The sequence below is a fragment of the Bos javanicus genome, chromosome X, assembly GCF_032452875.1.
Source record: "Bos javanicus breed banteng chromosome X, ARS-OSU_banteng_1.0, whole genome shotgun sequence".
Classification (NCBI taxonomy): domain Eukaryota; kingdom Metazoa; phylum Chordata; class Mammalia; order Artiodactyla; family Bovidae; genus Bos; species Bos javanicus.
The window spans coordinates 132,017,963-132,036,940 of NC_083897.1; the positions used below are offsets into that span (position 1 = coordinate 132,017,963).

General features: G+C 39.9%; 1 protein-coding gene across 1 annotated transcript in view; it reads left to right on the forward strand.

Moving 5' to 3' along the window:
* Nucleotides 1–6,198: 6,198 nt before the first annotated feature.
* The window catches only part of BEND2 (BEN domain containing 2), a 62,985-nt gene continuing 50,205 nt past the window's right edge, over nt 6,199–18,978 (forward strand). The window contains exons 1-3 of the mRNA XM_061408845.1: nt 6,199–6,315; nt 8,286–8,474; nt 17,883–18,025. Of these exons, the coding sequence (XP_061264829.1) occupies nt 6,300–6,315; nt 8,286–8,474; nt 17,883–18,025 (348 nt within the window). The 5' untranslated portion in view covers nt 6,199–6,299. The remainder of the gene's footprint in view (nt 6,316–8,285; nt 8,475–17,882; nt 18,026–18,978) is intronic.

Below are 18,978 nucleotides of genomic sequence, written 5' to 3' on the forward strand. Positions count from 1 at the left end.
CGGGGGATCTCTGGGGCCCAGACCTGGGCACCAGTGTTTACAGCTCCCCTGGCATTGGTGGGTGCAGCCCGGGCTGGGTACATGAGTGAAGACAGCGAGCAATGCCTCGGCCACCCTCCCTTGGGAGTAGTGGCTGGAGCTGGGCCCCATGCTCCCCAGCTTGCTCCTCCAGCTCCCTTGGAGACCCTGCTTTCCATCCCCTTCTCTGTTGTCTTGCAAGAGCCCTGCCAACCTTTCCTCGCTCTATTTTTCTCACCGTGGCAAACGTTGAGGTCTTTAGCTCCACACACTATGCAAGGGTTGGTGCCCTCAGCTGGTATTGTCACTTGTAGGGGACACTAGAAAGGCCTGGGACTGTGAGTCTCTCTCCCTGGCTTTGCTGGAACACAGTTTTCTGTCACTAAAGGGTGAGGAAGGCTTTCTTATCTCTCCTTGCTATTCTTTGGAACTCTGCATTCAGATGCTTATATCTTTCCTTTTCTCCTTTGCTTTTCACTTCTCTTCTTTTCACAGCTATTTGTAAGGCCTCCTCAGACAGCCATTTTGCTTTTTTGCAGTTCTTTTCCATGGGGATGGTCTTGATCCCTGTCTCCTATACAATGTCACAAACCTCCATCCATAGTTCATCAGGCACTCTATCAGATCTAGTCCCTTAAATCTATTTCTCACTTCCACTGTATAATCATAAGGGATTTGATTTAGGTCATACCTGAATGGTCTAGTGGTTTTCCCTACTTTTTTCAATTTCAGTCTGAATTTGGCAATAAGGAGTTCATGATCTGAGCCACAGTCAGCTCCCAGTCTTGTTTTTGCTGACTGTATAGAGCTTCTCCATCTTTGGCTGCAAAGAATATAATCAATCTGATTTTGGTGTTGACCATCTGGTGATGTCCATGTGTAGAGTCTTCTCTTGTGTTGTTGGAAGAGGGTGTTTGCTATGACCAGTGCATTTTCTTGGCAAAACTTTATTAGCCTTTGCACTGCTTCATTCCGTATTCCAAGGCCAAATTTGCCTGTTACTCCAGGTGTTTCTTGACTTGCTACTTTTGCATTCCAGTCCCCTATAATGAAAAGGACATCTTTTTTTGGTGTTCGTTCTAAAAGATCTTGTAGGTCTTCATAGAACCGTTCAACTTCAGCTTCTTCAGTGTTACTGGTTGGAGTATAGGCTTGGATTACCGTGATATTGAATGGTTTGCCTTGGAAATGAACAGAGATCAGGCTACCCGACCTGTCTCTTGAGAAACCTATATGCAGGTCAGGAAGCAACAGCTAGAACTGGACATGGACTGGTTCCAAATAGGAAAAGAAGTACGTCAAGGCTGTATATTGTTACCCTGCTAATTTAACTTCTATGCAGAGTACATCATGAGAAACGCTGGGGTGGAAGAAGCACAAGCTGGAACCAAGATTCCCGGGAGAAATATCAGTAACCTCAGATATGCAGAGGACACAACCCTTATGGCAGAAAGTGAAGAGGAACTAAAAAGCTTCTTGATGAAAGTGAAAGAGGAGACTGAAAAAGTTGGCTTAAAGCTCAACATTCCAGAAAACAAAGATCATGGCATGTGGTCCCATCACTTCATGGGAAATAGATGGGGAAACAGTGGAAACAGTGTCAGACTTTACTTTTTTGGGCTCCAAAATCACTGCAGATGGTAATTTCAGCCATGAAATTAAAAGATGCTTACTCCTTGGAAGGAAAGTTATGACCAACCTAGATAGCATACTAAAAAGCAGAGACATTACTTTGCCAACAAGGGTCCATCTAGTCAAGGCTATGGTTTTTCCAGTGGTCATGTATGGATGTGAGAATTGGACTGTGAAGAAAGCTGAGCACTGAAGAATTGATGCTTTTGAATTGTGGTACTGGAGAAGACTCTTGAGGGTCCCTTGGACTGCAAGGAGATCCAACCAGTCCATCCTGAAGAAGATCAGTCCTGGGTGTTCATTGGGAGGACTGATGCTGAAACTCCAATACTTTGGCCACCTCATGTGAAGAGTTGACTTGTTGGAAAAGACCCTGATGCTGGAAGGGATAGGGGGCAGGAGGAGAAGGGGACAATAGAGGATGAGATAGCTGGATGGCATCTCCAACTCGATGGACATGAGTTTGTGTAAACTCTGGGAGTTGTTGATGGACAGGGAGGCCTGGCATGCTGCGATTCATGGAGTCACAAAGAGTCGGACACGACTGAGCCACTGAACTGAACTGAACTGAAAGGGTGAGGAGGCTCCTTCCTGAAAACCTGGGGCCTCGAGGATTTTCAGTCTGGATCCTTCCTATGGATGTCCTGAGATGCCCCCAGACCAGCTTCCTCCAGAGGACCTGGGTCACTAGCAAGGTGCCTGTGTCAGGGTCACTGTGCATGGAAGCCCTGTGTTGTCATGGAGGTTAGAGGGTGCAGCAGAGGCCTCTGTCCCCCCAGCATAGATTTTTTAATTGCTTCTTTCTTCAGCTCTCTTATGTTTTCTATATCTGATCATATTTCATTTCATGCTAGATATTCTATTTAAATATTGTTTTGGGAAATAAGTTGATGTTCTCTTCCTAGGAAAAAAAATTTTATTTGCTTATGCCAGACAGCTGGTGTGGTTAATTATTGGTTAATATTGTTGTTGTTGTTCAGTCACTCTGTCATGTCCAGTCTTTGTGACCCCATGGACTGCAGTGTACCAGGCTTACCTCTCCTCACCATTTCCTGGAGCTTGCTCAAACTTGCTCAATATTGTTTAATGTTGGATCACTTTTACTCTGAAGGTATGACTCTTTATGGTCCCCATCCAAGGGAGGAAGTGGTTTACCAGCCCTATGTGTTTGGTGGCTCCCAGAGTCTGACTTTGTCACTCAGTTCAACAAAGCCAACAGTACTATAGCAAGGCCTCTCATCCTTTTATGGAAGAGCAGTAAATACCCTAGAGCAGAAGCCATCCTCTAAGCTGCTCACACTTCTCTAGTTTTCTGGTCTTTCCCAGCTCTTAGCTCAGTAATTGCTCATAATGTTAACTTTTTGATGTTTTTGAGACTCTTTTTATTTTATTTATATTTTTAGCTTTTAAAAATATTTTTTAAAAATTAATTTATATTGGAGTATAGTTGATTTACAATGTTGTGTTAGTTTCTACTGTATGGCAAAATGAATCAGCCAAACATATACATATATCCTCTCCCTTTGGACTTCCTTCCCATTCAGGTCACCCACAGTGCATTAGGTAGATTTCCCTGTGCTATACAGTATGTTCTCAGATACTATTTTTAGAACATTTCATCCAGCATTTTTAGTTGTCTTCCAGAATGGCTGCTCTGCAGTTCCCCTGTCCATTGTGACAGGAAGCAGAACTCCATGACTGCACTGGGTATTGATTAAAATACCTCCTCTTCTGTAGGATGGTGGCTCAGTTCTCACCTCAGCCTAGGTTGATGGTACTACCAGCATCTCTTCCCACTTCTCCCATGTCTGCAAGGTCTCCTGGGCACTACATTCTGCCCTACTTGGTCAGGTTGATGCAGCTTAGGCCGACTAGGAGGAGGAAAGCTAGGCGTAGGACAGAACCATGGTAATGAAGCATTTCCACCTACCATTCTGTGTCCCCGCATGGAGAAGAGGGGTCAATCGAAAGAATGGAGAGTTCTCAATAGAAATGAAAGTGAAGGGATTGTTGAGCATCTGTTGGATGTTCAGTTACATTCTAAGAACAGACATTGATTGGGTCCACTGGGTGAGTGGATCAGTCTGGATATACAATAAAGAGGAAAAAAATCACATAATTGGAACAGAGAAAGTTTAATACAAGGATGTATTAAGTATAATGGTGTATTGTAGTAATGAGGGACTGGCTAGTAAGAAATACAGAAAACTAACGAATATAGAAATAACAGCTATAAGGAACAGTGACTACCTCTAGGGCTGACAGTGGGCACAGGGCACAACTATGACTGAATGATACAAATCATTGTGCTGCTGCGCTGGTGGAACTTGTTGTAAATCGACCCTCTGGAACTTGCCAGAAATATGCCCTGTAGGGTAAAACTTGTTCCTTCTGCAATCTGTCTTCAATACCTCCTACTGAAAGAAGCTTAAACTGTGCTATTGGCAAAGGGAAAAATTAAGGATCCATATCCATTTTCACAGAGAAGACAAAAGGGTGAATGTGAAGTTGAAAGGGAGCACCAGTGTCAAAAGTTCAGAAAAAATAAAAATAAGTAAAACCATTGAATCACTGAGGCAGTAATTAGTGAAAGTTTATTTTGCACACACCAAAAGGACCTTTTACAGACCGGAAGCACTGAAACTAAAACATGGAATGAGACGCAGAGGTATATTGTTATAAAGCAGCTTATATAGTGTGGAGGCAGTGATTTTCTTCACAAAGATTCATTATAATATTAGCATTTTCTTAAATGAGAGGATTGGTTAGTGGTCACCTCATATCAATTTTGGGGAATAATTTGTTTCACCTATGATTTTCAGAAGCATAAGCAAGAAGTGAGCCAGGTGAAGTTAGCCTCACTTGCCTTGCCAAATAAACTAAATTAAGCTTTGCTTGTGTGACTAAACTGGTTTTGTATGCTCAGGGAGTTTTCAAGTCTGGTCTCTGTTTGTGTTTGATTTTAACACCAGCATATTGCGTCCTTTCTATCACTCAGCTTCCCTGTGCACCCTCTTACACATATTTACACTCTTGTACTCCCAGGAAGCAACTCTACATTTCTACCCAAGGAGATAGATCCTTCTTTCTTACAAGTGAAAAAGCTCTTACCCTTCCCCCCAAATGGCAAGATGTACAGTGCCAAGAGTCACTGTATAACTGCCCTGATGAAATGAAACCAAAATTCCAGGCACTGTGCTGGGTGCTCTATATTTTATAACATTTAATTCTTAGAACCTTGGGAGGGAAGTGCCATTTAAATATAAAGAAGATGTGGTGCTTTTTTTCTGGAACTTAGAAGGAGAGAAGAATGTCCACAGATTTCTGTTATCAACCAAAGTGACAAGTGCTAAAAAGAGGTGACAGGAACCCACTGTGGAATCCTAGAGAAGAAGCTACTAGTTCCTTACCAAGGGGCTGTAGAAAAGGGTCTTGGTGCAGGTATTATTAGGACAAATGTCCTTCTGGAACAGGCTTAAAGGGATGTGAGAAAGATCCAGAAGCAATTGAGCAGGATATAATAACAGGGGATGGGAGCATCTGCTATGGGGCAGGGAGGTGTGGGCCTGGGTGTGGGGTTGGGGGGTAATACCTTTGTTCAAATAATAACTCTGCCACCAGCTATGGGGTTTTGAGCAAGTTAATGAAACTCTTTAAGCCTCAGTTTTCTCATTTTTACTATGCAACAGTAATACCAACTTCTTAGTGACTGGTATGTGGAGAGAGAGAGAAAGAGAAAGAGAGAAAGAAAGAAAGAGAAGTCACTCAGTCATGTCCGACTCTTTGTGACCCCATGGACTGTAGCCTACCAGGCTCCCCTGTCCATGAGATTTTTCCAGGCAAGAATACTGGAGTGGGTTGCCATTCAGCACTCGGTAAATTGTAGCTATTACTTAGTGAAGGAATGGTGCACGCACATGGCTGTTGCAAAATAGCAAGTAAGGAGCGGTCCGGCTAAAGGGCAGGGTGGCACAAATGTGTGCTGTGTGCTAAGTCACATCAGTCATGTCCGATTTTTTGCGACCCTATGGACTGTAGCCTGCCAGGCTCCTCTGTCCATGGAGATTCTCCAGGCAAGTATCCTGGAGTGGATAGCCATGTTCTCCTCCAGGGGATCTTCCCGACCCACGGATTGAACCCCCGTCTCTTATGTCCCCTAAATCGGCAGGCAGGTTCTTTACCCCTAGCGCCACCCGGAAAGCACAGGTTTAGTGGGCCTTATTAAAGGCGCATTTTGAAAGTTGGATTATTCCCAGATTTGTACCTAAAGCTGGTGTTGAATATGAGTACAAAACTCAGAAAACCTTAGATAAAGTCTGAACTCAAATCTTTTACATTCTACAAGCTTCCTAAGGTGGAATTACCCTGATGGCTACTAGTTCACTTTTTTTTTTTTTTTAAATGTGTCGAAAAAGTACACTTAGCTAGAAAGGGAGGGAGGCAAACCGCCACACTTTGCGTCCTGCGTGGTCTCCCCCTCCCCTACGGGGGAGCCGGGCACTACTGCGCAGCCGTAGAAGCTTGGGTGGTTTGCGTACGTTGGCTTCCGCACCTCAGTCTGTGGCAGTTATTCGGCGAGGCAGGTCGTGTTCCAGCAGCAGCGCAGACGCCCAGCCTGAGGTACTCAGAGCTGGGCATCCCGCCTCACAATGTCTGACGAGGATGGTAAGATGCCCCCAAAGCTGACCCCCACTAGCTTTTCCTTCTCCTTACCTGGTTCGGGGAAAGGTTCTGATATGGTTTGAACCCAGTCCATTTAGAGGGTTGCGTGGGCGACCACGGGACTGACCGGGTGTTGGTCAGGGCACGACTGGTTATGGCCTCTCGGCTTCAGTCCCATATTGGTCAGGCACACCTGGGGCTAGGGTGTTCGAGAGACTCTAGCTGGTCCTGGGGCTTTTGGGGTCCCAGGGTTCATGGTGCCCCAGGGGTTAGAGGTGATCCAAAGCTTGTGGGTTCCCAGGGTTGAGGGGTTCTAGGGCTTTTGGGGGTTCTGGGGCCTTTGGGGGTTCTGGGGCTTTAGGGGTTCTGTGGCTTTGGGGGGTTCTGGGGCTTTGGGGGGTTCTGGGGTTCATGGCATCCCTGAGGCTTGAGGCTATCTGGACATAATGGAGTCCTAGGTTCATGGCGTCCCGGGGCATGAAGGGGCGGGGGGTGGGGCGCAGGTTTTCTGGTGTCCTAGGGGCTTAAGGGGATTCTGGGGCTCAAGGCAGTTGTAGAGTTCATGGCGTTCTGGGGGGCGGGGGCGGTGGAGGGGATCCTGAGGTTTTCAGGTCTCTGGCGTTTATGGCGTCCTTGGGACTTGAGGTGATACCAGAGGATGCCGAGTCTAATGGCGCCATTATGTCGTGAGAGCCAGCCTCGTTTCCGGCATGAGGGCGGCATTTATTTCCAGGGCCTCTAGTGGCGGTAGAATAGTCTCAGTCTTCACCGTGCCAGAGGGTGGGCCACCTCAGTTGTTTCCCACGCCCTCCAGAGGGCAGTGTGCTACACTGGCACACAAGCAGTTCTGTGCAGTCACAGTTTTTATTTTGAACTTCATTGCAAGGCTTCTGGTGCTTGCGCCACCAGCAGCTGCAGAGTGTGGCATGTTGTGCATTGCACAGGAAAGTGATTTGGCTTAATGGCTGGGGCACTCCTGGGAGGAGAGGATTTGCTTTGCTGGCACAGCGAGTTCTAACCTCAAATTGTAGCAGCGCTTTGTGGGGTGGGGTGTCCGTCCTCCCCCGCCTCCCCACCGCCTCTCTAGGGATGCCAGAACATTATGGGCTTTTGATATTTAGCCACTTATTTTTTGAGTACTTCGTGCTGACTTTTTGGAACAAGTTGATCTTTTATTCTTTCTTTTCTCTGTCAGGCAGGGTTGGGGTCCAAGAAGGACCAAGACTTTCAGCCATTATGTAGACTTTTAAAAAATATTGCAACTTTGTTGTTATTTCCTTTTAGATTTGCATTTCACTGAGGTAACATTGGTTCATAATATATGTTTCATGTGTGCCTTATGTTTCTACTTCTGTATACCCTACAGCATACTCAGCACCAACATTTTATGTGGAATTTTGAGTTTATAGAATTGATAAGCTAGCGAGTTGATTCATTATAACATCTTTTGAGATTGGGGCATTGATTTTGAGGCTTTGTTTGATCAAAGACAGATTGGGCAGCCTCTGTGTTTTATGGTAAATATGCAAATTAGGAGAAAGAAAATAAAGATATGTGTATGAGTATCTTAAAGATTAATATTAATTTTTAGAGAACAAGTTTGGAAATTCATGGTCACCCCAGAGTGTGGTTGTATAATCTCAGTTGTATCATTTAAAAGTTAAAAGCATATCACTGAACACAGTGCATGGGCCAGGTGGTCTAATTTCTTAAAGAAGAAATTTATTGCTCTATAGAACTGAAGGTCCTAGAAATAATACTATTTGTGTTTATGTATACATATATCTCTCTAAGCTTTATACTAAACAATTGATTTCTTAGCTAACTTGGCGATGATTGGAGATATGAAAATATTTAATTTTTTTCAGCTAAAATGTATTTTAAACACTCCATAACTTTATAAGGTGGTTTTTGCTAGAAACTTTTTATTTAATGTGGCATCTAATCTACACATTCTCTTTGCTTCTTCTTAGATTGTATAGTTTTATCTGTTGGAGAAGACAGTGATGATGATGATGATGATGATGATGTTGATGTTGTGCTAATACAAAACTTTGATACAGATTTTACTGAGAACTCTTCTGATGAAGAAGTGTTGCTTCTACTAGCAGATTCTGAAGATGACAGTGATATCCCTGAGGAACTGCCTGTATTTTCACATGGTAATTTTGTTAAATTTCCTCCTGTGCGTAATTTTGATCCCCAGTCCCCATTTCCAGTAAATTGCTTAAACATTCTTCTCTTACCTTAAGTCTTTATTGTCAGAAGGCCAAGCTTTGTGTTTACTTGTGCTTGCATTTTCCATTTATTTAAGCTCTGTCATGTCTCTTTTTCTGTTTTTATTCTATGGGGAGTGGGGAGGTAGCCTTGGAAAGCACTGGGGAGAGTATATTTTGTCTCTAAAAAATTATTTATATCTGGCAACTAAAATTATAACTATTTGGTGGCAAAGCTAAAACTGAACTTTTGGGAGAAACAGCTTGGGTCAAGAGTCCATGGAATAGATGACATGATTTTCTATGTTGAAAATCTCAAAGAATCACCAAAAAAACCTCCTAAGCAATTATAGCAAGCAATTATATAATAAATAAATTAATAAATAGCAGTTATAGCAAGATTCTCAGGATACAAGGTTAATATCAGTACCTTCCCTGTATACAAGCAACAAACATTTGAAACTTGAAATTCAAAACACAGCATTTTATTTACATTAGCACCCAAAAAAAAGTCCATGGAAAGTATAATCCTGCAGCCAGAACTCTAGCTACTTGTCCTTCTAGTTGTTGCTTCTCAGCCACAATCACAAGGAAATGGGAGACCCATTGCCTCCTCATTTATACACAGAGCCAGGAGACATTAACCCCTTGGGAACATCCCTTCATTAACTATGACAGTATGCTCTTCGCTGTTTGCATAGAGAATTGGGTTTACTACTCTTTTTTTTTTTTTAAGATTTTTATTGGAGTATAGTTGATTTACAATATTGTGTTAGTTTCTGCTGTACAGCAAAGTGAATCAGTTATACATAGTGATATACATATATCCACTCTTTTTAAGATTCTGTTCCCATATAGGTCATTACAGATTATTGAGTAGAGTTCCCTATACTGTATGGTACATCCTTGCTAGCTATCTATTTTATATATTGTAGTGTGTAATTGTTTGCATGAGACTTAAGGAATACTGCTTAAGAATTTTTTTGGATCTACATTAGTGCAAAACTATCTATAGGTTGGTTTAGAGATCTTTGTTTCCAAAATGCTGGCATGTTGAAAATTGGCTGGGGTAGCCAAGTGCACCTGTAGCTTTTGAAACAGTGGGTTTACTACTCTTTAAAACATTGAAATATTGCTGCTTTGATTGGAGGTCAGCAAAATTTTTCTGTAAAGGGCCAGATAGTAAATATTTTAAGATTTGCAGTTGTAAGGCCTCTTGTTGCAACTACTCAGCTCTGCTGTTGAAACATGAAAAGAATATTATATTAGTAGATGAGTATATGGCTGTGTTTCAGTAAAACTTTATAGATGCTGAATTTTCTATAATTTTTCCATCTCATGAAATATTCTTCTTTTGTGTGTGTTTTTTAAAATTTAAAACTTAAAAATGTGGGGAAAAAACCCTCAACTAAAACCATTTGTAGCTCCTGGGCTACATAAAAACAGGCAGTAGGGTGGGTTTGGTCTGCAGGCTGTAGTTTGCCAACCCTGGTCTAAATGATGCCAGAAGTCATCACTTTTTATTGGTTCTGGTTTTAAAACTATATACAAGACCAACAGGATGCTTTCTTAGTGTATTATAAACATCAACAATAGCCCTCCTTAGTATGGAAAGAAATAGAGGAGAATTTTCAGTTGTGGATACCCTTTTACCTATCATTTCTGCTTCTAAGAATTTATCCCACAGGACTACTTGCAGAAGTGCAAGACTGTTCAGCCGTGTTCTTTGCCAGAGGGAAAACTTTAGAAGTAACTTGAATATACATGAGTTAGGGACTGGTTAAATAGATTATTCATGGCCTATTTGCATGGTAGGAAACTGAGAAGCTGTTAAAGTGATTGCAGTATACCTAGAGGTTTGTGTTTGGAAAGACTAATACATGTTTAGTAGAAAAAGGAGGTTGCAAAGCAGTACTTTTAGTTAGATCCCTTTTATCTTATCTAACTGAAAGAAAAATTTAGGAGATTTCACAGACGGTAGCTAAGTAGTTTTCTTATTGTGGTAAAATATATATATATATATATATATATTTATAATTTTAATCATCTGTAAGTGTTCAGGGTAGCATAAGACTGCCTAATTGTTGTTGTTCAGTCGCCAAGTTGTGTCCAACTCTCCATGACCCCATGGACTACAGCACGCTAGACCTCCCTGTCCCTCACCATCTCCTGGAGTTTGTCCAAGTTCAGGTCCATTGAATTGGTGATGCCATTCAACCATCTCATCCTCTGTCTCTTTCTTCTTCTGCCCTCCATCTTTCCCAGCATCAGAGTCTTTTCCAGTGAGTCAGCTGTTCGAATCAGGTGGCCAAAGAGTTGGAACTTCAGCTTCAGCATCAGTCCCTTCAAAGAGTATTCAGGGTTGATTTCCTTTCAGATTGACTGGTTTGATCTGCTTGCTTTCCAAGGGACTCTCAAGAGTCTTCTCCAGTACCATAGTTTGAAAGCATCGATTCTTATGGTGCTCTGCCTTCTTTATTGTTCAGCTCTCACATCTGTACAGATCATAGGCTTGACAGAGGAAATCTGTCAGTGCTTCTACCTTTTCCCTTTGCCATGAAGTGATAGGACCAGATGCCATGATCTTAGTTTTTTTCATATGTAGTTTTAAGGTGGCTTTTTCACTGTCCTCCTTCACCCTCATCAAGAGGATCTTTAGTTCCTCTTTGCATTCTGCCATTTGAGTGGTATCATCTGCATTACTGAGGTTGTTGATATTTTTCCCAGCAATCTTGATTCCAACTTGTAACTCATCTAGCCCGGCATATCACATGATGTGCTCTGCATATAAGTTAAATAAACAGGGTGACAGTTAACAGCCTTGTTGTACTCCTTTATTAATCCTGAACCAGTCAGTTGTTCCATGTAGGGTACTAGCTGTTGCTTCTTGACACGCATACAAGTTTCTCAGGAGACAGGTAAGATGGTCTGGTATTCCCATCTCTTTAAGAGTTTTCCACAGTTTGTTATGATCCACACAGTCAAAGGCTTTAGTGTAGTTAGTGAAGCAGAAGTAGGTGTTTTTCTGGAATTCCCTTGCTTTCTCTATGATCCAGTAAATATTGGCAATTTGGTCTCTGGTTCCTTTGCCTTTTCTAAACCCAGCTTGAACATCTGGAAGTTCTCAGTTCATATAATGCTGAAGTCTAGCTTGCAGGATTTTGAGCATACCCTTACTTGCATGGGAAATGAGTACAATTGTCCAGTGATTTGAACATTTTTTAGTACTGCCCTTCTTGGGAATTGGAATGAGGATTAACCTTTTCCAGTCCTGTGGCCACTGCTCTGGGTTTTCCAAATTTGCTGACATATTGAGTGCACCACTTTAATAGCATCCTCTTTTAGGATTTTAAATAGATCAGCTGGAATTCCATCATCTGTACTAGCTTTATTAGAAGGAGTGCTTCCTAAGGCCTACTTGACTTCACACTCCAGAAAATCTGGCTTTGAGTGAGAGACTATACCGTCGTGGTTATCTGAGTCATTAAGATCTTTTTTGTACACTTCCTCTGTGTATTCTTTCCATCTCTTCTTGATCTCTTCTGCTTTTATTAGATCTTTACGTTTCCACCGTTTCTGTTCTTTATTGTGCCCATCTTTGGATAAAATGTTCATTTGATGTTTCCAGTTTTCTTGAAGAGTTCTCTAGTCTTACTCTTTGTTGTTTTCCTCTATTTCTTTGCATTGTTCACTGAAGAAGGCTTTTTGTCTCTCCTTGCTATCCTCCGGAACTCTGCATTTAGTTAGGTGTAACTTTCCCTTTCTCCCTTGCTTTTTGCTTCTCTTCTCTTCTCAACTATTTGTAAAGCCTCCTCAGACAATCGTTTTGCCTTCATGCATTTCTTTTTCTTTGGGATGGTTTTGTTGACTGCCTCCTGTACAGTATTACAGACCTCTGTCCATAGTTCTTCAGGCACTCTGTTTACTAGATCTAATCCCTTGAATCTGTTCCTCACCTGCACTGTGTATTCATAGGGAATTTAAGTCGTACCTGACTGACCTACTGGTTTTCCCTGCTTTCTTTAGTTTAAGCCTGAATTTTGCTGTGAGGAGCTAATGATCTAAGCCACAGTCAGCTCCATGTCTTATTTTTCCTGACTGTATAGAGCTTCTACATCTTTGGCTACAAAGAATGTAATCGATCTGATTTCAGTTTTGACCATCTGATGATGTCCATGTGTAAAGTCGTCTCTTGTGCTATTGAAAAAGAGTGTTTGCTATGACCTGTGCTTTCTCTTGGCAGAATTCTGTTAGCCTTTGCTCTGCTTAATTTTGTATGCCAAGGCCAAATTTGCCTGTTACTCCAGGTATCTCTTGACTTCCTACTTCCAATCCCCTGTGATGAATAGGACATCTTTTTTTTTTTTTTTTTTGATTTTAGTTCTAGGAAGTCGTCTAGCTCTACATAGAACTGATCAACTTCAGCTTCTTCACCATCAGTGGTGGAGGCATAGTATTGGATTACTGTGATGTTGAATGGTTTGCCTTGGAAAAGAACTGAGATCATTCTGTCATTTTTAAGGTTGCACCCAAATACTGCATTTTGGACTCTTTTGTTGATTTATGAGGGCTACTCCATTTCTTCTAAGGGATTCTTGCCCACAGTAGTAGATATAATGGTCATCTGAATTAAATTCGTCCGTTCCTGTCCATTTTAGTTCACTGATTCCTAAAATGTTGATGTTCACTCTTGCCATCTCCTGTTTGACTGCTTCTAATTTACCTTGATTCATGGACCTAACATTCCAGGCTCCTATGCAATACTGTTCTTTACAGCATCGGGTTTTACTTTCCTCACGTATCACATCCACAACTTAGTGTCAATTCCCCTTTGGCCCAGCCACTTCATTCTTTTTGGTGATAGTAGTAGTTGTCCTCCACTCTTCCCCAGTAGCATACTGGACACCTTCTGACCTGGGGGGCTCCTCTTTCAGTGTCATATCTTTTTGCCTTTTTATACAGTTCATGGGGTTCTCACAGCTAGTGTACTGGAGTGATTTGGCATTTCTGCCTCCAGACAGCCTAATAGCTCCGGTTAAGATTTTTAGTATAATGTTGATAGTGGTGAAAGTGGACATCCTTGTCTTGCTCCTGATCGTAGGGGAAAAGTTTTCAAGTCACTCACCACTGAATGTGATGTTAGCTGTGGGTTTTCATAAATACCATTTATCTAGTTGTGGAATTTCCCCTCTGTTCCTGGTTTTCTGAGAATTTTTGTAAGAAATGGTGTTGGATTTTGTCTGATGTCTTTTTGGCATTAATTGATATGATCTTGTTTTTTTCCCCTCTTTATTCTGTTAATGTGATGTGTTATATTGATTGTTTTTCTTATGTTAAACCAACCTTGCATTCCTAGGATAAATCCCTCTTGGTCATGGTGAATAATTCTTTTAATATGCTGTTGGATTAGACTTGCTAATATTTTGATGAGGATTTTTTACATCTGTATTCATAAGGGATATTGGCCTGTTTTTCTTATGTCTTTATCTGACTTTGGTATCAGAGTAATTCTTAAATTTTTTGGAAGAGTTTGAGAAGGATCGGTGTGTTAATTTCTCCTTAAATATTTGGTAGAATCCAGCATTGAGGTCAGCTGGTCCACACCTTATCTTTACTGGGAGGTTTGTGGTGATTGATTTAATCTTTTTACTTGTTATAGATCTGTTGAGATTTTTTTTCCTTGGGGCAGTTTAGATAATTTTTTTAAATTATAAGGACAGATTATTTTCTCACATACCAGCATCAATTTAGAAGATATATAGGGAAAAAACCCCAAAGATAATGGCTACAAATAAATATTTAAAATTGTAAGGAATAAAAAAATAGCAGAACCTATATGAAAGGAAAGCACATACTTTACTGAGGGTCATGAAAAAAGGCTTGAGTAAGTGGAGAGACACAAATTTTTCCTGGTTGAGAAAAAAATACCCTAGTGTACCTTTAAAAAGCCTTGGGAAAACCTATTTAATGGACAGGTGGTAATTTACCATATCAAACACACAAAACATTTAAAAGTACAATTATTGAAATATTATGGTACTAGTTTTGAAGTAGGGAGCCAGATTTAATGCAATAGGAAGATCATAAACAGAATAAAGAATTTAGAGTTAATATACTACAGTATATTAATATGAATATCATATTACGTAGCAAATCATGCTGGTATGAATGGTTAACTATTAGAAATGGGGAAGCCCACTTGATTTTGCCTCACATCACTCTTAAATAATTTCAAGATGAATTAAAGAGCTGAATATGCAGTAAATGGAAGTATGGAAGACTAGATGAAAGCATAGTTGAATGTTTTTTTCTAATCCTAGTGGAAGATTGAGTATAGAAGCAGTTCAAGAAAGCACAAAAATATTAATTAATTTGATAAAGTTAAGGACAAATAACCCCTCCCTATCTCACAAACTCAGACCTCAAAAATTACATCAATACCTGGGAAAAGTATTTCCTGAAAATATGCATTTTCCAGAGTTACTATCCTTAAGATAGCAAGACATCATGCAAATCAAACAGGAAACACTGAAACTCTAATAGGGCAATGAGCAGAGGACATGGACATGAAAAATAACAAGTTACAGGACAAGAACTCTTAATAGATAGAAAACATCTGAAAAATATTCAACTGAATTAGTAATGAGAAATGCAAATTAAAATGGGATACAAAAATGAAATAAACTTTCATTTATCAGATTAGCAATTTTTACATGATTTGTTTTAGTGTTAATGGAGAAAAACAATTGCACTACAGTTTTTATGAATGTAAATTAGTGTAACCTTTTTGGACATTTTGGCAGCACCTGTCAAGAGCCCCTGAAAGATTCATAGCCTTTGACCTAGGGATTCTTCTATATATCCACTATAAGGAACTACTCAGAGATATACATAACTATTTACATTTGAATGTGTACACATCATTATAACAAAATAGTGAGCAACTGAAAGCTGTATTAATGTCCTGCAACAGAAAACAGATAACATAACCTGTGGACATACACATAATGGAATATTATGCAGGCATTTAAAATATTTTAAAAATTATAAATGGCATACAAAATTGTTCAGTTTACAGTATGGTCAAACTACTATATAAAATAGAGAGTAAAAAAAAAAGAGAAAAGGAATTGTATTTCAGGGTTATGATATTTATTAGTGATGGATTACTTAATTTAGATTCTGAATTTTTTATAAAGAACTTAATTTTAGGTTGACTTTTTATAGAAATTTATCACATGCAAAAATATGCACAAATCATAAATACACAGCATAAAATTTCAAATTAATTCACACATATAACCAACACCCACACCAAAAGATAGAAGGTTATGAGCTCCCCAGAATCAGCTCTCACCTCCCTTTTAGTCAGTACTCTCTTGCAAGGTAGTGCTGTCTTGATGTCTCTCACCATTGATTATTTTTGTCTGTCTTTAGATTGAGTTTTAGGTCAGTCAGATCATACATTATCTTTCTACTGAGTGTGTTGGGGCTTCCCACACAACATCAAGCAATTCTTGGACACCAGCGGGGTGTCTGAGAATTCGACTCAATTCTAACACTGCCTAATGTAGATAGTGTCAGATTCCACAGGTTGAGATATCAGTCTTACAAGACTGTCTCCCCCTGCCCATATCCCAGTCACAAGCCCAGGCTGTTACCAGTGCTTCTGATCGACTTGCTACAAATCAGAGGTTCCCACAACCTGCTTGGGTTCGATTAATTTGCTAGTGAGATTCACAGAATTCAGAGAAAGATTTTACTTACTGGAATAACGGTTTATTATAAAAGGATATAACTTAGGCAAATGAAAGAGATGCACAGAGCAAGGTATGAGGAAAGGGCACAGAGCTTTCAAGCCCTCTCCTAGCTCCACTCTCCTCAATATCCATGTGTTCACTAACCCGGAAGCTCTCTGAACTCTCTTTGAGTTTTTATGGAGGCTTTATTTCATATTCATGATTAAATCATTGGCCATTGGTGATTGATTCAACCTCCAGCCCCTCTCCCCTCCTGGAGGTTAGGGGAATGGGACTGGAAGTGCCCATCTACTAGTCACGTGGTTGGTTCCTCTGGTGACCAGCCTCTATCCTTAGGTGATCCAGAGACGTTCCAAAAGTAACCTCAATAACATAACAAAAGATATCTGATCACTCATCACTTAAAACATTTTAAGGATATTAGGAACTCAGTGGTAGAAACCAGGATAGAGACCAAATACATATTTCTTATTATAAATTCATGATATCACAACTATATTCTCTTTTGTGTCTTTTACTCAATGCTTTGGTTGTGAGGTTCATTCTCACAGTGTATAGCAGCAGTTGGTTTATTCCCATTGCTGTGTAGTTCTTTCTTTGTATGAGAACACTACAGTTTAATTATCCATAGCTTGTATTAGTCAGAAAAAAGCAACTAGTTTAAAAATAAAAAGTGAGTTTTTTTTTAAAGTGAGGTTATAGCTCAAATTGGAGGTATTTCATAATTGAATTTTCCCCACAATATTAGTCAGCATTTATCTAACTTGAGAGTCTTTATCTCTTTTGATTTCTTGCTTCTGAACCTTCGTTCATGACTAGTATCTCTACTGTAGAATGAAAAGGAAATAGGAAAAGAGATGAAACTCGAATCTTATCATTCTGCCTCTTATTACTACTCTGGCTCAGGATGGATAAAGGGTATTAACTCTCTCATGAACGACCCTCCCAGCAAGATATGCTATAATAGCATTGCACTCAATGTCTTTTTCTGGTTGCAGAGATGAATGACTCAACCATAAATGAGCCTTCATAATTCTAGAAGAGATTTTGGCTTATTTTTCACATGCAGTTATTTAGGTTTAATATAAAATTTAACTATGGAAGCAGTCATAATTTTAGCATTGAGATGACCTTAGATGTAATTTCGCCCAGTTTTCACCTGTCAGGGGAGAAGCTGATGTCTTAGTGGTCTGCCCAGGCCACACCATGGTGGAGGCCCAAGCTCGAAAAGACTCCTGACTTAAATTTGGAGGCCTGCAGCCTCCCTGAGTGAAAAGCCTCTGAACTCCTTGACCAGAGCAGTTAGGACTCATGCTCTGTTCATTTGTTTTCAGCACTTATGCTGTAGCATTTAGATTGTAAAGCATTTGCTTCAGAATTTGGAACCATGTTTGTTCTGTGTTCTTATTCCTACTTGTGGGCAATAAAGTTTATCCTAAAGCACTAATAGAAGAATTCTCATTTTGTTGCTCTCTAAAATTCAGCTAGAACTCCAATTCAACCTGAGTTGGCATTCTGAAAACATATCTATCCATATTAAATTTATTAAAGCCGTAAGTGTGTTAAGTAACTTTTTTATGCATTTGCTTTTTAGACATGGAAGATTTTGAAGCATTAAATAGCCAAATAGTTTCATGTCTGGCAATTTTAAAAGGAGGTAACCCTGACTCAGAGGAAGTGGAGTCTGTGCCGTTGTGCAAAAAAGCGCGACTATCTATTCCAGAAGATGATCACATGGTTTGTACAGTAAAGTGAAAATTTTTCTTTTTTTCATTCAGCTTTCTTTTAATAGATTGGGTTTAATTTCATATAGTGAAATGCACAGATCTTAAGTATAACTTGAGATCTTAAGTTCAGCGAGTTTCAACAAATATGTATGCCCCCCTCTATCAAGGTAAAGAATATTTACATCATCCCAGAAAGTTCCCTCATAACTGTTCCCAGTAAGTTTCCATCCCCTTGAACCTTGAAATACCATTCTGATGTTTTTTTCCATCATAGATTAGTTTTGCCTGTTCTAGAACTTTACAATATCTAGACTCACACAGTGTGCATTCTTTCATGCCATGGTCTCTTTTCCTTAGAGTGATGTTTTGAAATTCATCTGGTTGTAGCAATATTTCATTTCCATTTATTACTGAGTAATATTCCATTGTATGAATATCTATGATTTGTTTATTCATTCTCCTTTTGATGGACTTTAGGGTTGTTTCCAGTTTTTGGTTATTACAAGTAAAGTGGCTGTGAACATTATTATGGGAGTCTCTTTGTCAACATATGTTTACATTTAATTTGGGTAAATCCTCAGGAGTGGAGATACTGGATCACAGGGTAGATTAAAGTTTATAAGAAACTGACAAACAGTTTTTTGAAGTGGTTGTGCTATTTTACATTTTCATCATATTGTGCTATGCTTCTAGATCTCTGAAGTTGAATAAAATAGATTATTAAACTGTTTATAATTAAGTTTAACAGAAAATACAGTAATTTACTTACATGAGGATGAGGATAGTAATACCACCTAATTATTGTAGGCAGTTCTTTTAACTTCTGTCAGCCCTGATGTTTTAATCTTTGGGGTATAGTGTTATTTGCCTTCCAAGAGCCATGGTTTTTGACATATTTATGTGGAAGTACTTTGAAAAGCATAAAGCATTGTAGAAGGGTAAGATGACAATATTGTTTTTATA